The sequence below is a fragment of the Chelon labrosus genome (genome assembly GCF_963514085.1).
Source record: "Chelon labrosus genome assembly, chromosome: 6".
Classification (NCBI taxonomy): Eukaryota; Metazoa; Chordata; class Actinopteri; order Mugiliformes; family Mugilidae; genus Chelon; species Chelon labrosus.
The window spans coordinates 2,889,056-2,914,751 of record NC_140342.1 but is presented as its reverse complement, the minus strand read 5'-3'; the positions used below and the strand labels follow the sequence as shown (position 1 = coordinate 2,914,751).

At 40.2% G+C, this 25,696-nt stretch overlaps 1 protein-coding gene across 2 annotated transcripts; it reads right to left on the bottom strand.

Annotated features, from left to right (window-relative positions):
* Positions 1–4,137: 4,137 nt before the first annotated feature.
* LOC311489325 (polypyrimidine tract-binding protein 2-like) lies at positions 4,138–23,975 on the bottom strand. Of its 2 annotated transcripts, XM_084546354.1 has the most exons (17): positions 23,923–23,975; positions 23,017–23,038; positions 22,798–22,849; positions 22,269–22,432; positions 21,400–21,471; positions 21,234–21,305; positions 20,994–21,152; positions 20,607–20,717; positions 20,307–20,475; positions 18,090–18,167; positions 16,564–16,676; positions 13,932–13,965; positions 12,208–12,300; positions 10,876–10,992; positions 10,268–10,367; positions 8,349–8,426; positions 4,138–6,865 (listed from the first exon to the last, which is right to left on the bottom strand). In XM_084546354.1, exons 1-17 carry the CDS (start codon positions 23,928–23,930, stop codon positions 6,736–6,738), a joined length of 1,572 nt encoding a protein of 523 aa, XP_084402480.1. In that variant the 5' UTR covers positions 23,931–23,975; the 3' UTR covers positions 4,138–6,735. The 2 variants fall into 2 exon arrangements, with proteins under 2 accessions (XP_084402480.1, XP_084402481.1); XM_084546355.1 differs by lacking the exon at positions 23,923–23,975 and having other exon boundaries at positions 22,798–22,869.
* Positions 23,976–25,696: the final 1,721 nt, after the last annotated feature.

Genomic DNA, 25,696 nt, shown 5'->3' with positions numbered 1-25,696 from the left:
CCTCTACCACTATATATGAAGTAGTGATACTATGGAAAAAACAAAAATAAAAGTTAAGGACAAATATAAATGAGTCAACATGAATCAGAAAGAAGTCAAAATAATCAAAATAAAGACAGAAATAGTAAAGAATACCACAAAAAAAATGTGCAACACCAGTTGAGGTCAATCCACTGTAATGGAAACATGACAACAATTGTTACATAAAGTCAACAACACATAACCACAATATTTACAAAATTTACAAAGATTTACAAAGATATTACAGAAATGGCCGCAAGTCAAAGTCTTCATTCAACCCTTTTGGAGCTAAAGTGTCCAGGGTGTAGATCCAAAATGCTTCTCTTTTAAGTAGCAGGCGGTTAACATCTCCTCCACGGATGGGCTGTTTTATCAGTTCAATGCCACAATATCTAAGAGTGGATACATTATGGCCGGCTTGTGTAAAATGCACCGCTACTGGGCTTTTGGTGTCATGGTGGCGAATGTTTGATCTATGTTCTGAGATTCTTGTCTTCAGTGCTCTAGTCGTTTTTCCAACATAGCCCAGGCCGCACGGACACTTAAGCAAATAAATGACATTATTAGTGTTACAGGTGATCACACTTTTGATACCATAAGATTTTCCTGTACGTGGGTGATTGAATGTGGTAGTTTTATGTGTGAAATTGCATTGAGGGCAGTTGCCACATCTGTAATTCCCAACGGGAATAGACTGTAAAAAATGTGGGGAAGTCAGAGGTGGGAGATGAGCTCGCACCAACATATTTTTTAGATTGGGTGCTCTCTTGTACACAATGCGAGGTGGTGTGGTAAAACATTTAAGTGCTGAATCAGAGTCAATAATGTGCCAATGTCTCTTAATGATGGATTCAAACTCCCTACCAAGAGGTGAGTATTGGACAATACAATTTATTCTAGATTCAGATGTTCTGGATCTGGTGTTGCTGAGATAATCAGTTTGGGTCACATTGTCAAAGCGACTACGTGCTTGTGTAATCCATTCCTGTTTATATTGTCTCTGTTGAAAACGTTGTTCTAGGTCAGCTGCCTGGGCTTGGAAATCACCATCAGAACTACAGATCCGGCGAACTCTACTAAACTGAGACAAGGGCAAACTCTTCTTAAGTTGAATAGGGTGAAAAGATTGACCATGAAGAATAGAGTTTCTGTCAGTGCTTTTACGGTACAGGTTAGAGCCAAGTCTATTAGAGTCTCTGTACACAAGGATGTCTAAAAAGTTCATCCTGTGCATGTTATATTCCACTGTGAATTTCAAATGTTGACTGCTAGTGTTGATGAACTCATGGAATTGTTTTAGTTGAGCCTCAGAGCCTGTCCAAATGAAAAAAATATCATCAATATACCTCCTCCAGCTGGAAATCGAGGGTAGGTATGGGTTGCATAGTGGATTGAGGATGATTTCCTTTTCAAGGAGTCCGCAGTATAGAGATGCAAAACTTGGGGCCATTTTTGCTCCCATGCTGGTACCTGACACCTGGAGGTAAAAGTCAGAGCCAAAGAAAAAATAGTTAGATGTAAGAACAATTTCAATGAGCTCCACGATGCAGGAGGTACTTGGAGTGCAGCTTGGACGCTGATTTAAAAAGAATTCTACTGCCTTAAGCCCTCCTTCAAAGGGTACGTTGGTATAAAGAGACTCAATGTCCATGGTCACTAAGAAGCAGGGGTCATCTGTTAGTTGGATGGATTGAATCAATTTGATGAACTCCATAGAGTCTTTGACATAGGATGGGAGAGAGGTAACAAGTGGTTGGAGAAAATAATCCACAAATGCTGCGATTTTTTCTGTTAAGGAGCCAATGGCTGCTACAATGGGCCGTCCCGGAGGTGTATCAATGTAGATTTTATGGATTTTGGGGAGAGTGTATAGGACTGGAGTGACAGGAAAGTCTACTATCATAAAGGCGTGTTCTTATTTTGTAATGCAGGATCCCTGCAAAGAGTCTAGTTTAACCATTCATCTTTAAATATTTAAATGTACTCAAATGTTGGAAAATACTTAAATATACAAGACATTACTAAACTCTTTTAAGAAAACATCTGTACGAATGGATGTGGTGTTGAGAAAAAATGAAATGAAAATACACTGATAAATACAACAATTACGTTGTATGTGTTATGTGTTTGTAACTCCATTCAAAGAGAGCATATCTGCATTGAATTTGAACCTTTGGACTAACCTACTGAATCTGCTCTGTCCCCTGGCCCCCACTGTCAGGGCCCCCCCTCAGAAGTTTATAAAGACTGTAAACAATCTGTGCAGCTGTTGAGCGTGCAGCAGCTCCAGTCTGGGCCTATCATGCCTTTTCAAACCAAAGACTGCTAATGAACCAGAATGTGTCCATTAGTCTATATTTAATCGCTCTTTTGTCTTCTTCTCTGCCTTCCTCTTTTTGAAGGCTCGCTGTCCCATATCAAGAGCTTCATTAGCGACTATTTGATAAAGAAATGAAAGAACGAGAACAGACAGATGAGTGCAAAGGTTTCACTCAGCGCCCATGTCCCACTGAACAGTTTCATCTGTGTAACAAAGCTACAGTGCCAAGCTGTGTTTAACAGAACACACGATAATGTGGCAGAAGGCCTCTGAAGCAATACCTTTCATTTAAACTAACACACTGAATACTGAACGACAGGATATTAATGCTGAGCCTGCAGTAGACGCAGCCTGCTCTAATGAATCTCCACTTGTGCAGAGGCTGCAGATTTAAAGTTCAGAACACCATGGATCCAGGATCCTAAGCTGCCTTGTATCAACAATCCAGGATGGTTGTGGTGTTGTAATGGTGTGAGGAATGTATTGTTGGACACTGTGGGCTCATTAGTACTAATCAGTCATGGCATCTTCATTCTAATCTTCAGTCAGAGTTTCATTTCACTAAATAAAACTCGTCTCCAACTGGATTCATGAACGAGAGTTCAGTGCCCTCCAGTGTCTCCCAATCTAGTTCCTGTAAACATCTTTGAGATGTGATAGAACAGGACATTAACAGCATGAATGTGAGGCTCATAAATCTGCAGAAATGATTCATGCATGTTAACCTGGAGCAGAATCTGAATGAAGTGCTTTGGGATCAATGACACTGAGAACTGAGGCTGTGCCAGAGAAAAGCTACGGGTATGCTGCTCATAATGAAGTGTGTGGTAAGTGTAGAACTCAGGGCTAAAAGGAACCTTCTACTCTTTTTTATTATAGACGGTTAATATTGGTTCATCAGTTTGAGGGAAACTTCCCAGAAAAATGTTGGCCTACGTATGGAGTAGATTTGTATTTGGTATGATTCCATAACTGTTCAGTAGGGTTCAAGTCAGATGACAAAAGCCTATGTCAACACTCCTTGGTCTTCATTGGTTCTCAAACACTTCTTCGAAGCTCTGAGGTGTACTTAGTCTCATTATGCTCCTGAAGTCCTCCTCCTGCAAGACTCAAACCAGAGGCTGTGGAATGTCTGAAGAATGGAGCACTTCTTGTCCTGGGTCAGGGTGGAGCAGGGTGGTGAAAGTGTCCAACTCAGGACACTGTCAGACTATTCCAGAAGCATGTCCCATCTCCTTACATAGACCTCTTTACCACTAACTGTAACTTTGATTTGTTTAATCAGTCACAACATTATGACCACCTTCCTAATATTGTGTAGGTCTCCCTTGTGCCTCCAAAACAGTTGTGACTCATCAGAGAATGGACATGGGCCTTCTGAGGGTGTCCTGTGGTGTCTGGTAACAGAATATTGTTAGTGGGGGTCTTTGGGCCCTATGGGTTGAGGGGAGGGGCCTCTGTGGATCATCCCACAGATACTTGATCAGTTTGGGATCTAGTGAATTTGGAGGCTAGGTCAACACCTTGTGCTGTTCTTCATGTGTTTTATTAGTTGTTCCTGTTTGTGTTTGTGTCTCTATCAGGTTGCATCCTGCTGAGTGTCATTGCTATGGGGTGGGGGTGTCTGGTCTGGTCTAGGTGGGTGCTACATGTCTAAGTAACATCCACATGGATGTCAGGTCCAAAAGTTTCCCAGGAGGACATTGTATTGTCACAAGATGTCAATGTTATTTACTTCTCCTGTCAGTGGTTGTAATGTTGTGGCTGATCTGTGTATAGCCAAACACACCCCTAGTGTTTGACCTTGGTCTCTTCTGAAAAGTGGTTTAGAGACACTACTCATCCTCTGAGACACAATGTTTGCTGATTGGAGGCTTGTGTTCTTTAGGAAATGATGTATCTGTAATGAAGTTTCTTCTCCACCAGAGAAGAAAGCTGATGGCTTAATCTTCTGATGGTGTCGTCACGTTTGATCCTCACCAAGCTGGTTCATTCCCCACAAATGGCTCAATCCAAGTGCGATTTGATTCTGAGAGAGCACCTCTTTGCTGAGAATAACATCCAACACTTTCACTGGTTTCTGATCTCACGTCTTCCAGTATCATAAAGTGTTTTACAAAGGAACGATCTGCTGGAATCATGACGCAGCCAGTTAATGCCTGCAAGGTGATTTTCTTGAGCAAATCTGGGATGAGTAAACCAAATGAAGCTCAGATTAATGATGAACAAGTCAAATCATATGAGCACTTGTTCAGTAGAAGGATAGAGCACAAGGAAATGTGACATAATGTATAAAGAATTTAATATGGTTACTACTTGACTGCTGAGCTCCATGTGGTGTAGGATCTGAACTATTTCTAAATCCTTATTTCCAGGTTTACACAATAATATGACATATTTCCAGTGTTGTCTCAGACTGTATGATTGTAAATTCTTTACTTTTAAATGTTTTCTTGATTAATTCTCAAAGGTCACACCTTGTAGCAAAGACACAACCAGAGTTCAGCTTCTTGTCGACTCATTCATGTCTTAGTAGAAATACAGAAAGAACAGAACAGTGGAGAGAAAGAAGTGAGAGCAGAAAGACAGAACTGAACAGAGCAAGAGAAGTTTATTACAGGGAAGATACAGATGAGAGCAGAGGCCTGAAATTGTCCAAACAATCATTAACACACAAACACACAATTTAACTTGGGCTGGTTGGTAGAAAAGACGTATTTAATTTGTGCTAATCTGAAATCTTATCACAAAGCAACTGAACTCAAGTAGAAAATTTACAACAATTCCCGAAAAGGATTAAAACTGTCCAAAAATAAACTTTGCAGTAGCGAGTAAAAACGAGAGATGAATGAAAAATAAAAACCACATTAGAGAAGACCTCAGCTGAAACAGTGACCCAGTTTTCTGTGCATCTGTGCTTGATTCTCTTGACAAACAGAGCACTGGGAAGACGAGGTTCACTTCTGCTTACAGTTATTTAACAAAATAATATGTTTTCACAGGTTTACAACACGAGGTCAGCAAAGTTAACCGATAAAATAAACCGTTTAAAGACATACGACTACAATCAGATCACAGACTAAAGGCACATGTACTTTGGTCCCAGTGGATCTCTCCAAATCAGAGACTAAGACCAGAATCACATGTTGAAACCTTGTCTAAACAGACAGCAGTAGCATGCATCCTGTGTATGTGTGTGCACCCACTCACAGCTGGTTTTCAAATGACTGGGATGAGGTTTAAACAGGAAATGACAGATGACTCTATTCTTCATGGACAGCTTAACCTTTGGATCAGTATCATATGTGTACATTCCATGTTGTGCTGTAAAGGATATTTCAGGGATATTCAACAAGCACAATCAGCTTCAAGTGATGACTCATTCCCACCAAGCCTTGAAACATCACACAGAGAGGCTACGATGAACTTACCAGTGTTAATTAAACAGGCCTCGGGTACTAACAGCTTCAAAATGATTGTTCAGCTTTGAAAATAAAAACAGGAAAGTGCACCAGGTAAGGAAAAAAGACTGCACCACAAATATTTTACTATTATGTAGAAGATTTCTGTGAGATGACGTTGTCCATATGTGTAGTGCAGCTACATTTTAAAGCTGAATTGTTTCAATGTCTCTTGCCAAGGGAATCCCTACCAAGTAACTGAAGTATAAAACTTTATAAAGTTACACCATCTAATCCTGTTTGCTTGTGGCTTCCATTTTTGGATGCATCCTGTCAGACACTGAACAGATGGACAGACATTGTCAGACAAGTTATGACAAAATGGGACATGACGGATAATAGTGAGTGGCTTTATCAACAATACAAGCTTGAGATAAAGTGAGATTTTCCTGGGAGCACAAAATAACACGTGTGTGTGGTTCAAGAAGCAACAAGGTGTACAGTAAAAATGGCAGATCAGTAATTAAAGGACCTCTAAGGAAAATCTGAGGAGAGACTACTGCCACACTGACAGGTCATCTCTGAACAGCGCAACACTAAATCAAAACTTAGCAGTGACAGAATTTAAACAAAAAACTCCATAGCTACAACTCAAAGAGTATCTTAACACGTACCAGGTTTCAAGTCTTTGTCACCTGTAACCGTACCCAACACTGAGGTCCCACAGAACTGCCAGTAAACAGAAATGCCACACTGAGCGAGCTTAGTTGCTCTTTAAGATGGTTTAATCAAAACTGCTGACTGAGGGAAGTACTGCTTCTACTGGTCAAGACAATTTACTTTGTGAAATGTTTTTTTTTTTTTTTTTCTTCAATATTTAAAGTGAAAACTATTCACAGAAAATGTAGAGAGGACTAATGGTATTGACCTCTTCCCTCATCACAGACCTGCATTTTTTATTTTTTTTTTAGGAGGTGGAGTTTTGTGTGAGGGTTAGATGGTAGACTTTGAAAAGGAAACTTTCAGATGGTGATTCCCTCCCATGTCATAGTTGTGAAGATCCATCAGAGCCTGGATGGCTTCCTCCACTGACGACATCTGGATCAAGGCCATCTTACGATCCCTGAAGGGGAGAAAGCAAAGACAAACAGCTTAATGTTAGAGAGAGTAACCACTAGATCCACAGATGGACATCATGCTTGGTACCCAGCTAACCACCACAATAGGGCATTACTGCTTCATTAACATCCACAATAATGAAGTGCCTCAAGTAGCTGCTGCTGCTCAACACTATCCTGTCGCTTGTCAACCAACTAACAGAACCGTTCCCATCCCAAGAAAGGACCAGATTAGATTCTACATGTAGACTTCAGTCAGATGTATGTACATGACAGATGTATGTTTATCTCGTTCCTCCTGCTGTTCTCTGCTCTCTTTTCGGTCTCTACCCAGTCCGCCTTACACAAGCTGGGTTGCCACCATCACATTCCTGCTTGCTCTGGGGGTTCCAGCCTGGGTTTTGTAAAGCATCTTGGGACAATTTGTATGGTTATTGATGCTTATTTATATAGCGTCAAACACAATACAAACACAATATACCTGTACTATCTTCATGATCTACCGGTTGACCACACCATTGACGTATCTGGCATGCCTGCTCAACACCAATGACTGCTGAGCCGATGCCCTCATTCTCGCTCTCCTCACTGATATCTACTCTGTTGTGGACTACTACAAAAACACTTGAACACTTCACAGAGAATGTGGAGGACATTCAGTAAAAGAGTCCTCAAAGACTAGCAGCCAGTCATAAACCCTGTTCTGACACAAACTAGGAAAGACGTAGAACCAATAAGGCTGCCAAGATAATAGTCTGCCCACGGCGAACCTTTCAGAGCGCAATTATAAGGCCATTACCTGCATTATAATTAAAATAGCACTGGACAACACACACCCACATGATTGCCACTTGACACCTTCGCCTTCTGGTACAGCACCCCGAGTTGTATGGTAGCCTGGTACCTGGAGCCATTGTAGCCATTAACAGGGGAGTTATGGCAGGGCGGTATGGACCAAAACTCTTATCTTATGATACACTAGATATATATACACTATGAAAATTTATCAGTTTATCTTAAAAACTCAATGTATCGTCCAGCCCTAGGGTGACCCAATAAAGTATGACATGTTTTGATTCCATGCTGTTATGTTGTACCTCATGCATCTCTGTTTGTCATTTTTGTCATTTTAGATTGCCCGGTACCAGTGGACAATGAAGTTGAACTAAATAAATGAGTTAGTTCAGAGTAAAACAAGCTATGCTGTGTGTGTTTTTCCTTGCCACCGTTGCCTTCAGGCTTGCTCTGGGGGTTTCAGGCCAGGTTTTTGTAAAGCGTCTTGAGACGATTTGTATTGTTATTGACGCTATATAAATAAAATTGAATTGAATTGAATTATGCATCTTTTATGTACAAAGCAGAGAAGAGATTATGAGTGCATTTTGTGAAACCATGTCCTCTTGATTCTTAAAAGGAAGACAGGGTTTCAGGATAGATACTGCAGTCATCTGCAGTGTCATAAAAGCTTCATACTGAAGTGTTTCTTACTGGAAGAACTTGAAGGCCTTGACGGTTCCTCCACTGTTAGAGAACAGGAGGCGCAGATCATCCTCTCCAACTCCATCCCTGAACATGAAAACAAATACTCTTAGTCTACTTATACAAAAGTAAGTTATGGAGTTCCTCAGGGTTCTGTGCTAGGACCAATACTCTTCACGTTATACATGTTGCCATTAGGCAAGATTATTAGAAAACATGGCATAAACTTTCATTGCTATGCAGACGACACCCAGCTATATTTATCTATGAAACCAGATGAAACTAATCAGTTGGTTAAACTCCAAGCATGCCTTAAAGACATAAAGGCTTGGATGACCTGTAATTTCCTACTCTTAAACTCAGACAAAACAGAAGTTATTGTATTCGGTCCTAAGCATCTCAGAGATTCATTATCTAATCACATGGTGTCTTTGGATGGCATTACCTTGGCCTCCAGTACTACTGTAAAAAACCTTGGTGTTATATTTGATGAGGATATGTCCTTTAAATGTCACATAAAGCAAGTGACCAGGACTGCCTTCTTTCACCTGCGTAATATCGTCAAAATTAGGAACATCCTGTCTCAGAGTGATGCTGAAAAACTAGTTCATGCATTTGTGTCGTCCAGACTGGATTATTGTAATTCATTACTGTCTGGCTGTCCAAATAGCTCTTTAAAAAGCCTCCAGTTGATTCAAAATGCCGCAGCAAGAGCATTGACAGGAATTAGCAAGAGAGATCATATTACTCCAGTTTTAGCTTCTCTTCACTGGCTCCCTTTAAAGTCTAGAATAGAATTTAAAATCCTCCTCCTTACATACAAGGCCCTTAAAGGCCTAGCTCCATCGTATCTTAAAGACCTTATTGTACCATATCATCCCAGCAGATCACTTCGGTCTGAAAGTGCAGGCCTACTTGTGGTTCCTAGAATTTCAAAAAGTAGAATGGGAGGTAGAGCTTTCAGCTATCAGGCTCCTCTCCTATGGAACCAGCTCCCAGTTTGGGTTCGGGAGGCAGACACTCTCTCTATTTTTAAGGTCAGGCTTAAGACTTTCCTTTTTGATCAGGCTTATAGTTAGGGCTGGACTAAACCATCCCTTAGTTATGCTGCTATAGGCCTAGGCTGCTGGGGGACGATGCACCAAACACATGTCCTCCTTCTTTCTTCTGTCTCCTCTCTCGCATCCTCCACTTTCTTTTCTCTGGCACAGAGCTCTTGCCCTCTAATTTCCTATATACTACTAGTCATACAATTCTGAGCTATTACTATGTAGAATGTTTACTGCTGTGTGTGTCCCACCCCCCTTCCCCCCCCTTCCCCCCCCTTCCCCCCCTCTTCTTGTGAGTATCTCTGGCCTGGAGTGGTGTGTTTCCTGTGGAGCTCTATACTACATCTGTTGTCGTGGTCTCATCAGCCTGCCCAGTCTTCATGGATTCCTGCAGTTATCCACTCCTACCTGAATGAACAATTCTCCAACCTGCCTATGATTCCTCTTACATTTTCAAACTGTCATGTAACATCATCAGTTTGTATCATAAGATTCCACATGTACACTTTAGTCAGATATGTGTATCTATGACAGATGTATGTTTATCTTGCTGTTCTCTTCTCTTCTCTCTTTGCTGTTCTCTTCTCTCTTTCTTCTGTCTGTACCCGGCTGGCCTTAGGCAGATGGGTCCCTCCATATGAGCTGGGTTCTGCTCGAGGTTTCTTCCTGTTAAAAGGGAGTTTTTCCTTGCCACCGTTGCCTTCAGGCTTGCTCTGGGGGTTTCAGGCCGGGTTTTTGTAAAGCGTCTTGAGACGATTTGTATTGTTATTGACGCTATATAAATAAAATTGAATTGAATTGAATGAAGCAAAAGTGGTTGCCATAATGCTGCACCGATGCAAAACAACATAATATGACCATGTTTAATGGTTGCACTACCGGATGTTTGAGAGGTGAAGCGTTGCCGAGGGAGGAAAGATGTTCTGGAAGTTTTTGGATCCCGGCTTCTTAAAGCGATGGAGTGGGGAGCCAGAAAAATCTGTCCAACACAAACAAAATCAATTCAGTTTATATAGTAAAGATAACATTAATGCAACAGTTTATGTTGCATTAATGAAAAAAGTATTTCTTGTTGTACATTATTGCTTCTGACAGACCTAAGCTGATTCACAGATTCATTCCTTGTAGCTGTTAAAATAAACCTAAACAAGAATGAACATATACACCGTCTTTGATCCTGTCATTTAAAATACATCAGCATTCCGTCACTGCTTCAAACAGCACAGCGGTGAAACTGAAGCCAGTTTCATTCATCCAACTATAATCAGTTCATTCAGGTCAATATCTGAAATAGATTTGAAGAAATTCCTTCAAGGCTTTTTTAAAATATCGCATTTATGTCCACAAACATGTTTTGTGAGTTCACAGTGATCTTTTTGCATTCACCAGAGTTGTGCAAAGGCACAATGGAAAAACTACAAAAAGCATCATATGGGTTCTTTGTGATATAATGACCAGCTGAATGCAGGATCCAACTATCCTCTTACCTTTAGTTAGCAGTTGGTCATCCAGTCCTTCTCTGGGCAAAGCCACAGTTTGATGTTTTGACAGTGTCACTCTCATCACTTTTCCAAAAACCTTCTGACCATTCAGGTGGCTCATGGCTACAAGTGAGAAAAATAGAAAGTATGGACAACTAAGAAATCTTAAAGAATAACCATCATACATTTTGATACAGTAACTTCTGACAAATTGATCTTAGATACATTTATTTGGAAAGTAAACAGTGGTACAGTGTGCAGTGTACTGTACATACACTTCCTGGACGCATTATTAAAAACTGGAAGGATAGTGGGGAACCATTGTCTTCGAGGAAGAAATGTGGTTGGAAAAAAATCCTGATTGATGGTGATCTGTGATCACTTAAACATTTGGTGAAATCAAATCAAAGAAAAACAACAGTAGAACTCAGGTCTATGTTTAATAGTGAAAGTAAGAGCATTTCCACACGTACAATGTGAAGGGAACTCAAGGGATTGGGACTGAACAGCTGTGTAGCCTTAAGAAAACCACTAATCAGTGAGGCTAACTGGAAAAGAAGGCTTCAATTTGCTGGGGAGCATAAAGATTGGACTCTGGAGCAATGGAAGAAGGTCATGTGGTCTGATGAGTCCAGATTTACCCTGTTCCAGAGTGATGGGGGGCATCAGGGTAAGAAGAGAGGCAGATGAAGTGATGCACCCATCATGCCTAGTGTCTACTGTACAAGCCTGTGGGGGCAGTGCTATGACCTGGGGTTGCTGCAGTTGCTCAGGTCTAGGTTCAGCAACATTATGTGTCCAAAGAATGAGGTCAGCTGACTACCTGAATATACTGAATGACCAGGTTATTCCATCAATGGATTTGTTCTTCCCTGATGGCACGGGCATATTCCAAGATGACAATGCCAGGATTCATGGGGCTCAGATTGTGAAAGAGTGGTTCAGGGAGCATGAGACATCATTTTCACACATGGATTGGCCACCACAGAGTCCAGACCTTAACCCCATTGAGAATCTTTGGGATGTGCTGGAGAAGGCTCTGTGCAGTGGTCAGACTCTCCCATCATCAATACAAGATCTTGGTGAAAAATGAATGCAACACTGGATGGAAATAAATCTGGTGACATTGAAGAAGCTTATCGAAACAATACCACAGAGAACGCGTGATGTAATCAAAGCTAAAGGCGGTCCAACAAAATATTAGAGTGTGTGACTTTTTTTTTTTTTTTTTTGGCCAGGCAGTGTATAACCTCTTCTTTTAATACTCAAAAGCACCATGTTTAAATTCATCAGCATTTTTCTGTCCAATACTTGATAACGCAAGCATACAAAACTCACCAAGCTGAGCCTGGTTGCCGTCAGACAGCTGAATCAGAGCGCTGTCCTTTTTGTTGTAAAGGATTTTCACCCTCTGGACATCACCATAGACTCCTGAAGGTAGAGAGGGAGAAGGAGAGAAAGAGAGAGAGAGAGAGAGAGCGAGAGAAAGAGCAAGAAAGAGCAGGGTGGTGGAGAAGACGAGGAGGAGGATAGAACAGACAGAGCAGGAGAGATGGAGCCGACGAAGATAAAAAAGGAGAGGTGTGAAGGATGAAAGGAAAAAAGTTAGTGCTAGAAAGACAAATGAAAAGAAAAGATGGACTCTTCCCATTTGACTTCCACTAGAAACTCCATCAAATACGTGTAACTGAATAGTTTTCTGTCGCGACAGTCAACCAGCAAGAAAACCTCAGCTGACACATAGCTGAAACTGACTGACTGGTTAATGTTTACACTGAGCAGCAGGATTCAGCAATCCAGCTTAGTTGGGTGATTAGAAATGTCAAACTATAAACGGACGTAACAATCACCTATGAGAGATGTAGGGGGAAAAAAAAAAAGACACTTTTACTGAACCAGATAATCCAAAACAGGACATGCTGCATAGAAAAAGGTAATGTCAGAAAGAAGAGGAAAACAACTAAGTTCTTATTAGGCCTTTTGTGGAGGGAAGACTTTTCAAAAGATCTATAGACACCTTGCCTAGTTTAGGTGAATGAGAGGCAGGTAATCCCAACAGCGAGCGAAGTTATGGAATAAAGAGAAAAACTTAACCATCAATGTAGTGAGAACATTAACACCTGAGGGCAATGAAAAGAAACTTGATAGCATCAGAGCCTGGAAAATCTGACTTTTAACCAACAGGGTACGTGATCCAAACCTGCTTCTAGAACTCTAAGGAACTTTAACAAAGTCCAGTGCCGTACTAATATATACCACTGCAAACTGAAGCTGCTTTATATAAAATTATTTGCATCAGCAGCATTTATTATGAATCATCTGCATGAGGCCTTAGGCAAATTTTAAACAAGCAACAGTTGTGGCTGTGGCCGTTTCACACTGCAGATTGGATAAATATGTAAAAGACAGCTTCATTACTTTTCAACGCTCAAATTAATATCAAAACATGTTCTGCTGCTCATACTTGATATATAATAATCGTGATATAATAATCCCTCACTGAAGAACTTCTGATCTTCTAATGAGGGCTGCAGTATGAACATCATGAGTGGTTTCACTGTTCATATTGGTACAATTTGTCAATACAATTGTCAGTACTGTTTTGAATTTGTGACTGATCTTTGAGTGCGAGTAAATGGAAGAATTGTGGCATGGTGTTTTAGGGGATGAGGTAAAATTGCAATATGGATAAACTTGTTAGCAAATAAATGATGCTTTCACAGATCCCAGTTTGCAGTACTAAATGTTAACAGGAGCTCCAAACAGAGAATCTCAGTGTAATGTAAATTTAAATTAAGACTTAGTTGTTGCCATGGATAGATGATTTTGGTGTCTTTGCTCTCAGCGGTAAAGTGATAAGCTGACCAAACTCACAATCTCACTACTGTTTTAATGTAGAGATAGAGGCAGATTTTAACTCTGCAGTGTACCATTTGAAAGAGGAAAGCTTTGAAATACAGAAAGATATAGAACAACAGTGTCCACGACATCACCGAAGAAAGTGAACAAAATTGGATAAACAGAGAGAGATATACAGATAGAATAGAAGAGGTTGAACATACCGAAGAGGGTAAAGAGACTTTGAGGCGTGACCATCTTTAGAGAGAGAGACCGCAGAGCAGAGGACAGGAAGAGGAGCAGAGGAGGAGGAAGAGGAGAGACGAAGGTAGAGATCAGACCGCCCAGCGTTGGACGAGGGGGGAGGTGGTGGTTTCCATGATGATGAGGGGTGGAGCAAAGATGGAGGGCATGAGGAAGGGAGGTTGAGAAGGGGGTCAAAACGGCAAAGCCAAAGTCGGGTTTAGACCGGATTAAGAAAAGTCAGGAGAGAAGAAAGGATGAAAAAAATGGGGTAACCGTACATGAGGGGGGAGGGATTTCAGAGAATTGTGTAACGTTAAAGAATGTATGGCCATAAGGAGGATCAAATGGAGAGAAAATGAAAATGTGAGGGGAGGAGCAGAGGAGGGAAGAAAGGAGGCAGGGAAGGGAGAAAGGAGGAGAGGAGGACAAAAACCAAAGCATAGGTCAGTAAACAGAGCATCAGTGGAACATCAACGGAGTCTGAATGATTGTTTCTGGAATCGAACCAGCACACACACAGAAAGTCATACGTACAATTTGTTAACTCACATTCACAACCACACGCACGCGTGTGCGCAGGATGGGAGCAAGGTAGAAAATAATGCTTAATCGAAATATGAAACAAACTGTGAATGAAAGAGTGAGCAGCAGGATAAATCCAACAAAAAGGGAGCAGCACCATGAAACCGACGGCTGGGGGTATCAGCTGCCAGAAGGACTACTGTCCATGACAGGTACATCAGACTGACTGGCAGGGGTACAGGAAGCACAGAGCAACAATTTAACTACATTCTGACCAACTTAAAACATATTTTTATTCAGCAGGATAAGCATCCCACAATAGACCAGTGTCACTGTATAATTGCACCAATTTTGATTGTGATGCTCAGTAGACCGTCTTAACAGAATGTATTGCTGACTCATGAGTCAGTTTGATATTTAATTTAAGGTCATCAAAATTAAAAGCCATAACTATCAGGACTCAGTCATTTTAAACCATTTAACTTGTAGCTGGACAGGCCTTACCACACAACACAACAATTTCCTCTTGTGTAGCGCAGTTGCATCTGTGCTGCACATAAAAAACATCCCACAGTCCATCACTGGCAGAAGTTTTAACAGCTGCCAAGATGTTTTGCTCTTCGTCAACAGGAATTCTGTTGAAAGACATTAGCCTGTGTTTGGGATTTCTATCGCTAACAGGAAACTGCATCGGTCTACTGCATTAAATTAAAACCATACATGTCTGTCTGCCCACTCAATTACACTGCTGGGAAAAAGAAAGTGACTGAAATCCATCTCCTGTATTCAACACTCATCACATATAGAACAGCCACACCACACTCAACCACTACCTAGCCACTTGACTGTACTGAGGATAGGGATGTCCCGATCGGTATCACGTTTCAGCCAAGACTGATCTTTTGTAGTTATTTGTTTTAGGTCTACGAGATCGTCACAAAAAAAAAAAATATATATATATATATATAAAAATGGAATCCAAGGAGTACACCCAGTCAAAGGCTGCACTGAACAACGACAAACACTGAATGCAGCATTAAAGAGAAAAGTTTCCTGGAGACAGCGTCAAGAACAAAAATGTTCCAGAGACGATTATGGAGTTAATGGCGCTGGATGACCATGCCCATTCTGTAGTAGAGAACACAGTTTTTTTTTTACCGTCTGGAGCTTCTGGGCCAAGGAATGAACTACCATCTCGGCACTACATCAACTTTGACAGCCCTGTTAATTGAACTCAATACAGTTGATGGTGCACAAATAATCTAGGAGATAACAAGTAAGAAAAGAAGACGTTTTATAAATCTCCAGGGAAGGAAATTTTGTTTATTTAATATAGGATCGGGACTTGGATTGGCCCATGTCAATATTAAATCATCGGATCGGGGGCAAAAAAAACTTGATCAGGACATCCCTAATAGAGCATACTCTAAAGTAAATGCAAGATCTGCTGCTCTCAATCCTATAGGTTAGCAGAGAGAACTTGATGCTGTTAAGAAACAGGCAGGATACAAGACTTCACCAGAAGGGGGCAGAAGTGTGACAACAACCACTCCAATATAGAGTCTCTTTCACCAATGATAGAAACAAAGACAGAGATAGAGAGGGAATCTGACAAATAGATGGAACACAGAAAAAGACAACAGATACTGTAGAAATAGACAACAAAGTCTGTACATTTACAGTTAGAAATTAACAGAAATTTGACAGAAATCTTAGATAAAAAAATTTAGAAATGTGTAGGTGTTCATTGTAGAGAAATCAACAAGCCTTCAAACACACAACACAACTTTTATGATCTGATAGACGGATACACTTAGGGAAATTCAGAGCAGTTGAAAACATTGTAAGACATTAAAGTTTAGGTTTAAAGTTCAGTCTGTGGTTGTAACACACCCACCCACCCACACACCCACCCACACCCACACCCACCCACACACCCACACCCACACACACACACACACACACACACACACACACACACACACACACACACAATCATTCAGCAGTGTCCAATATTTGAAAGGAGTTGCTTGAAATCAGAGCTCGGATACACTTGTTCATGATTAAGTAAGGCAAAGTTAAGCATACCTCTTCATTTAGGTTGGATGCCAACAGGACCCCTGACACTCCGGAGCCAGACAGAGCAACACGACCTGCAGCAGCTGCTGCCGCTGCTGCAGCACTTAGGGGACTAATGGCTCCTGTTAGGAAAGCACAATACAAGTAACATGTCAGAATAAAACAGGCAATACAGCAACAGGAAAGTACAGTTTAATACACTATGACGACCAATACTCTTTATACTCTAAAACCAATTATTTGCCAAAACTACTAGTCTGAATAGAGTGAATTTGATAGAATAGTGCCAGTAAAATGCAATAAACACTGCTCTCTTTGACAGTTACCCAAGTGTGTTACAGTATAAAGATGCATGCACAGAAATCAGAAAGGAAAAAGTAAGGATGGTAATGAGTTGATGCCATGGTATTATGCTATGTCATTAAAGTCAGTTAACTGTCAAGACAGACAGCTGCAGAGCTTCGCACCATCATTTTGCAACAGAACTTAAGCAAACTTAAACTGATCAATGTTTACAGGTAGGGTGTTAATGTTCTGGGATGTAAAAGGCCAAAAAGCCTACACTGTATAGATGATATACAGAATATATGATAGCTTCTGAGGAAACAATTAAACACATAGAAGCATTTAATCTGAACAGGATGCAGTTACAAGAAGAAGCTAGAGTGACATGATGGCAGTGGCCAAGCTGTCTCCAAGACATGCAGAGTGAACAGTTATTATTTTTACCAACAACTCATTCAACTCATGGAAATCATTAACACAAATTTACATTCTAATGATCTTCAATTCGAAATGTTACTTCTAAGATACATATCTGTGTGACTATTATTTCATAAAAAAAAAAACTAAATAAAACAAACAAAGCCATGCTGCATATACATCACACTCGCTAGAAGTTAACAAGGTATAACAATAATATAAAAAAGCATAAACCACAGAAAATGGCTCACGAAATGGTGATCTTATCAATAAGGCAGTACTTCAAAACACAGCAAAGCTAACCAACACCTATTTAATTGAACATTTAGCGACAATACACACAAGGTGTACTGATTTCTCCCTAAGCACATGCCCTTTTCCACTAAAATATTGAACTCTGTTAAGCTGAAGAACCACAGTCCAAACTCAGGTTGAGAATAAACAGGACAGTGAAGACCTGTACCAATAATCAAATATGAACATCTGATCAAAACTGGACATTAATTGCTGGTGTGATCCCTGCAACATTAATTCTGACTAATGACTTCCAGCAGACAAGCAGGTAAGAATGCTCAGCACACAAACAAACATGTAGCACATTCATCGCATATGGCACCCATCTGCCTAGAAAAGGATTAACAGGACCTGGTAATTACCAACCTCAAGGACAGTTTTTGCCTTTTGTACTGATTTAGCTTTATTAACCAACGCATTTTCCCACCCTGGAGCTTTCAGACAACCATAGCAGGACATGACAAGAGACATGACGACAGAAGGATACAAAGTAACAGAGAGAGTAATGGAAAAACAAAATAAAGAAAAAAGATTTATACCTCCACCCTGCGAGAGGGAGAGAGATGATGAGTAACCTCCTCCACTAGAGTAGGAAGCTAGTGCTCCAGATGGGGTACCTACAAGAAAATAACAGCTAGATTTATATGACAACATACTGATCTAACCTGACACTGAAGAATACAAAATATCCCAAAAACCTAATCCAGCCTAACAAACAATATGACACCATAATGAGTATGAATCAATCTTTATCTAAAAACAACACATGCATGAATCTTATTTTATAGCACCTGTAATAATTGAAACTAATTAAGTTAAACTGACCTATAATAGTAACATGTCAAAATGGAGACTTATTTAATCAATGAACTGTGATGAGTGTGAATGAAAGTACAACAAATCAATAGCATTAAACCATTTTTCAGTCACTGAAAGTATACAGATTTATGTTCCAACATAAGAGCTTCTAGTTGTTTTGTTTTTTTGTTGTTTGTATTGTAGGAAGCAATGCCAGACTGGCCTGTTTCGCTGAGATAAGGTGCAAACAACCCCCTCTCACTGATGACTTCAGTAAATTGCCCTTGGCCACAACTATAGCTATATTGTCCAGTTATAAGTGGAAGACTTGTGAATACTATATCAACTATTACAAAAACTAAAAAATGAATTGTCAGACATTCAGTGAACTGCAAAGTCATCAAAATGAATACAGATTGAATAAATTGGATAAACATGCAGAGTTTGCATGTGGCTGTCACTAGGTAGCATTAATATCAGGCTAGGCTACTCCAGATTTCTGGAGTTTAATTATATCATAAAGTAAAACCGTATATAAATGTATTTTCTGTGTATCTGCCCATATTATTTTGTCTTTGTCCTTAAGGCATCAAACATTTAGACCACTGCAGGAACAAAAGTCAACAAAGGAAGCTCTGGATCTCAATAAGTATTAAAATAAACAAGAAAAAACAATTAATACAAAAAAACAAAACACTGTGGCAGCTAGTGCACATTTTGCTACAGGTCTGCTGCAACTTGTGAGGGAAAAAAAAAAAGTCTGATCAGGGACAACTTTGCTAATGTATTCACCAAAATATCTTTGGTTGGCTCTTATACTTAACTGACCTAAATCAGCCACACCTGAGTAGGAGTGAATAAAGGTATGGCTGAAGAGGGCTAGGCTAATGTAAATACTGAAATAAAGTTCTTATTTTTATAACTCCATTGTCTGTCTACACTTTATGTTGTGTGTGGAGTATGGACATTATTTCAACTGAGCTAGTTAATCTCTCCTAATTTTTGTAATGTTACACAATTCTAATATATAAAAACCACTAGCCCTGAAGGACATACTGTATCGAAGTAATTCACATTGTTGCTTTAGAACAATATTAAAAAAATCCTAAATTACAAAACGGATGCTTTTTCCTTCTGTTGTCAACCAATCGGCAGCCAGTTCTCTGCAGTGATATGATGCGGTTTCCTTTAAACTATTGGCATGTCTGAGGTTTGCCAGTTCACAACAAGCTCGAGTAGTGAAGGCTGCTGAAGACTGTCTCTCTCCAAGATTGTGATGCTCGCTTCCAAACCAGCCCCGAAACTACAACATTTTATTGTGCCTTAAACTGCAAAAATTGCACATTTGTTGCAAATTTTCAGTATCCCAGTAAGGTAAAGTACCTTTTTGGCAAGAGTGCAGTAATAGCTAGCAGCATCTAGTGAGCCCTGGATTTAAATTTCTTACTGGAGATGTACACAAAGAAACGGGTTGGGAGGAAACAGACACTTTTAAAGTAAGACAGCCACAATAGCGCAATAATGCGTTTACCATTTGAGTTACTGTGTGTGTGTACGTGCGCCATCAGGTAAGAATGTGGAGACACCTAGTAGTGGGAGGTATCATAAAGGTGGTTTTGAGTGCTTTGGCAGGCATTTATGCTGTGGATCTGTCTGGATATTCATGAAAACATTTCCTCAACATGGTAGCGTCACAACCATGCAAGATAGATACACTCAACTTTAAAGTGGTGTAAATGAGATTAAAATGAAGACAGAGATCTAAGATAATGTGTCTTTCACAATCACTGTGTTAGTCCTTGACTAAGCAGCACTAGTGGCAAAAGAATGATCTTACAAAATGCATGAACGGTGTCAGGAGTGTAACAGTAAATAATCATGGATAACCTGCAGGGACTTGCTCGTTGCATGTTGAAATGGTTGTTGTGTGACTGATCAAGAGAAAGAGATGCATTTACCCAATAAAGAATGATCCTTGTTGGTTGACTCTCCGTCTCCTGTGGGAAGGTCAGGCCTGGTGTAGTCTCGACTCTTATCATTGTTGTATTTGACGTTGAGGTTGACCAGTTTACTGAAGTCTATCCGCAAAGTACAGCATGAGTTATAGATGTTCTGTCCATCCAAAGACTAGAGTAGAGGCAAAAGAAAGATACATTAAATAATAATAATAAAAATCTAAAGATATGTTGGTCGATTGCCAATAGAATCCTGGTAAGTAGGATACCCATCAGTCACAGCTTTCATGTGTGTGATCATACCAGTTTAGCTTGTTGTGCATTTACGGGGTCACTGAACTGCAGAAGAGCCTGAAATTGGTTGTTCTTGGTGAAGGTTATAATCTTCATTACGGTTCCAAACTTACTGAAGATCTGAAACAATTTTTTTTTAGAGAACACAAAAACACAATCAAACTTGATTCCAAAACAGTTCAAACTGAAATGTAAACAGCCCAAGTTCAAACTATATTGACACGTAAGCACATGAATATTATTAACCAATATGAGCTTTTGAAAGACCTCGAGCTAAATCTGAGAAGGTGGTGATCATCTATTTCATGTTCATGCATCTTTGTCTTTTTTTTGCAGGTTAAACACTGGGGAAAAGATTAAACATGACTACGAACGGGATAAGAGTTCAAGTTTTACCTGTTGTAGCACATCAAGCGTCACAGGATAAAACATGTTGTCAATGATAATTCGAAGGACGGGACTGGGGGGTGGAGCTAGGTCCAAAACACCTGGGTCAGAAGACGGAGAGCTTCCATCCTGAACTGCTGACACTGCCTGCAGCACTGCCTGGGCCCTCTGGATGGAAAAATATAAGAGGAGGAGTAAAGGCAATGCACTACTAATGCTGGGCTGTGGTGTACATTTATGTGTGTGTACCTGGTTTAGAGCAGAGTCCGTTTTCAGTTCCTTATGGTTGGAATACTGAATGAAGACAGGAGTGTTTCTGACCTAAATAGAATAAGAAACATAATACACAAGTCAGTTACTATGCCTTCCAACAATATCAGAAAATATCAAAAATAGACACAGATGTTACTCAGACCTGTGGTGTGACAGCTGTATAGTAGTTCACCATAGTAATGGCAGCTTCTTCTGTACCCAACTCCAGAAACGCCTGAAAAAAAACCCTCCCATTAAAATCACTTTTTAAACCCACAGGTTCTTTGCTTGGATGCTTAGAGTGATTTACTGGTGATTGTATAACCTAGAGGAAATGTCAATACCAGGTCTGAACAAGAGTTTCATGTTATTCCACATGTCTGTCACAGTACAGCAGGACACACTGTTGACAATTGCACTATTATTATTAGCCGATTCGTTGTTTAATATCATATAGACAGTGATGAATTTATATTTCAGGTTTCAATAGCAGGATATAATCAATAATAAATACCTACACAGGTGAAATGATCTGTCAGGCAAGTCTCATAAGAGAAGGGAAATAATAATCTGTTAAACTTATCGCTACAGTATATAACTTTTGTCTCCCTCATCTGGCTGTGGAAATAATTATACAAACACTGCTGATGTGCAATGACAGCCGGTGGCTGTCTCATCAGAAGACGTTTCTTGGATGGTTAAATTCATTCTTTCTGGCCAGAGGACACAGCCATTCAGAATTCACAGAACCGCAGCAACATTTGCCATAGGTTCCACAATACTCAAGGTATTGTAGGCAATTTTGTCTGTGTGGCTATGATTGCTCCCTTCTTCAGTTCTGCCAATCCATTGAGGGCATACTGCCACCAAACACTGGTTTTAAAACTCAATAAAGAAACAAAGAGAAATGAACCTGGTTTGCTTTATCAGTAATGTGTAAACTGACAAGGGCATGAATATAAGATATGTAAAAGTTCTTACGATTACAACACTCATCCCAGTATAAGCTAATGACACAAAGCCATCATTTACCTGGTTTTTCCCCTTCAGCATCAGTATATTGGTGACCTTCCCAAATGGCAGTCCCAGAGCAATGACTTCAGTCTCTGACACTTCACTGGGAAGTTTTCTGATGTGGAGCACTCTGGAGGGGGGCGATTCCTCCAGGCGCTGTTTCTTACTGTCACTGCCGTTCGCTGAACATGGACACAAACACAAAGAATAAATAAATTACAAATATCGTGACACCTCGCCTGTGGATCACAAAACACTCCCATAGTGCAAAATCTTTAAACGAGATCTTTTTGCAATTCTACTTATGAGCCATTTTTTTGTTTTTTGCCATAGTCTAAAGATAAAATATTTAGGTGCAATATACATTAACTGCTTTATTCTGCTCACCTCATATATGACTGTAATATTTCTAAGCTTTCTTTTCATCGGTCACTCGAAATCAGTCAGATCAGACTCCTTACTTCCTGATCAATTTTCAGCCTTGATTCAGCCTCTACATGAGGAAGGTCTCAAATGCAAATTCCATGCTAGTTAAGACTGAACTCACCCGTCATAGAGTTGGGGCTGCTACCGTACATGTTGAGCTCATCTGAGCCTCTCTGGAAGAACAAGAAAGAAACTAACAGAGTTTTATTCACATCCCAACTTTGGATTGCAATGCAGTAAAAAGTCTGGCGATCTATCTATAGATATACAGCAGATGGATAATGTCAGTGGCGGAGGGGGAAGACACAGGTGTTTGGTAAAATTAAATACCACAGCTTACCTTCACACCAACTGCAACATCACTGCAAATGGAGAGAATAGAGAAAGAAAAAAAAAATGAAATTAAATTACAGAATACAGTTAATAATTTCCGAGCAGGAACATTTTCAACCAATCACCTAAACTGGAGTTTGACCAGTATATATATATAGATATATTTGCAGTTGCCGTTTTTCATTCCATTATTTTGTGATGTTTTGTGTTCATATCTCTTTTATGGAGGCCACACTGTCAGATGCATTTAATGTTTTTAAGCTATCTGCTCTCACAGTAAACGTTCTGAACAATAAGCCGGCGGCGGATGCGGGCACATTAGCTCCAGACAAAGGACCCCTTTATCAGTTAGGATTAAGCTAGCAACACCCACTGACAGGTGCCATGTCGGCTTTAACAGTTCATTAATAACACAACTAACATTCTCTTACACTACTAACAACTGCCAATAATGGTCACCATTTATTATAAGACCGCTCAACACATGTATTTCTGTCTGGGAACGTTGCCTGTAATCGAGCTAGCTAACGTTACCATTAATTTAACGCGCTACACAGGGTGATACAATGTTGAACTGGACTACTCCCCTTGGTAAAACCTCGCTAACTATGGCATTCCTGAAGTGAGAAAACACAGGCGACATATAAAATATGCTCTGAGCCATGTCCTTCAATTCATTTACGTATCCATACAAGCAAGACCACTTTAAAGTAGCACATTTCTTGACTGGGACTCGATGCTGTTAGCTAGCTAACGTCACGTTTTTAGCTATGTTCAGTATCAAGACTTGCACTGCAGCTAACACTTAGCACATCTTAAACCGAGCAGGGCCAACGGCTCGTTATTTATATGGCACACACACAGCTGTGGGAAGTACACACGGGACATTTAGCTGTAATACAAACACATTTACCCGTCCATTGCAGCTCTTTGTCCTCTTCTGTCTGTTGATATTTCAGCGACAGTGACAGTGTGAGCAAAATGGGCGTTCTTCTTCTTCTTGTCTCCGCGTTATTGGCAACCAACCGTGACGTTAGGTGCTTTACTGCCATCTTCTGATTGGCAGGGTAGCTCGGAGAGTGGCACATTTATTAACAATGGAATAAAACAATGTTCATTTTGATCAGTTTAAATAAATCATAATCATGTCTTTGTAGAGGATATTTAGGTTAAAACAGTTCCTGCCCTTGTCATCAGTGGTCATTTGATTTAACCAACAGGGCTGTGTATGCTTGACATTGGTGTCAGTGTATGAATATTTCTTTTTGGATAAAACCCCCATCTCACACTATCTAGTGCTCATCATGTGTCTGATAATCTAATTAAGCATACATAAAGCAGACCAGGCACTCACTGATTTTATAATTTCTTTGTCACTTGTCCTATTTCAAGTACGTGACTAGCCTGGAAGCCATACCAACTTCCCTACACACAATTTTTTGGGGTACGGAAAGCTGATCTGGAGTCACTCCCTTGGAAGCTGATTATGGTCTGGCAAAGATATGCAGGGTCAGTCAGACTGTTTGAATGGGCTTTACGTGGGGATGAACGGAGGAGTAACATCGAAGTAGTCAGGTACACCAGGGCACTGTGGAGTTGAATTTGTTTACAACAACATTGCTCTGATTGGTTGAATGATTATCCAGTTGCATGAAAGGTATTTTTTCTCTGTATCTGTATTGAAGCACGCCCCATAATGTGCAAATATATAATGCCATTAGAAAATGGTATCCAGCATTTTATTGTTGTAACCAGTGGCGATGAGGCTATGCTATAAATGATTAAATGCAGTGCTTATCAATAACAATTCATCATTATTATGGTGTAAGTAATCTTAAATAGCTAGTAAGATGTAAGGTACATCAAAATTGTATTTGAATGGATGTAGTATGGATGATACACTGTCTGGCCAAAAAAACACACTAATATTTCGTTGGACCACCTTTAGCTTTAATTACGGCATGCATTCACTGAGGCATTGTTTCGACAAGCTTCTGTAGTGTCACCAGATTTATTTCCATCCAGTGTTGCATTCATTTTTCACCAAGATCTTGTCTTGATGATGGGAGAGTCTGACCACCGCACAGAGCCTTCTCCAGCACCTCCCAAAGATTCTCAATGGGGTTAAGGTCTGGACTCTGTGGTGGCCAATCCATGTGTGAAAATGATGTCTCATGCTCCCTGAACCACTCTTTCACAATTTGAGCCCCATGAATCCTGGCATTGTCATCTGGAATATGCCCGTGCCATCAGGGAAGAACAAATCCACTGATGGAATAACCTGGTCATTCAGTATTTTCAGGTAGTCAGCTGACCTCATTCTTTGGACACATAATGTTGCTGAACCTAGACCTGAGCAACTGCAGCAACCCCAGATCATAGCACTGCCCCCACAGGCATGATGGGTGCATCACTTCATCTGCCTCTCTTCTTACCCTGATGCCCCCATCACTCTGGAACAGGGTAAATCTGGACTCATCAGACCACATGACCTTCTTCCATTGCTCCAGAGTCCAATCTTTATGCTCCCTAGCAAATTGAAGCCTTTTTTCTACAATCTCCTTATATGTTTTCTCTGCTTGATGCATGCCAATGATTTGACCCTTCTCAAACAGACTATTATCCAATAGGAGGCTCGTACCTATTTGCTTAGTTAAATCCAGGTGGTAACTTTTTTATTGGCCAGG

What these genes read in the sequence shown, in the direction of transcription:
- LOC311489325 (XM_084546354.1), bottom strand. An exon ending in CAAGGATCATTCTTTATTGG is followed by an intron (nt 18,168 to 20,306) that starts GTAAATGCATCT and finishes ATTTTCTTGTAG; the next exon opens with GTACCCCATCTGGAGCACTA. An exon ending in AAGTCTCTTTACCCTCTTCG is followed by an intron (nt 12,301 to 13,931) that starts GTATGTTCAACC and finishes CTCTACCTTCAG; the next exon opens with GAGTCTATGGTGATGTCCAG.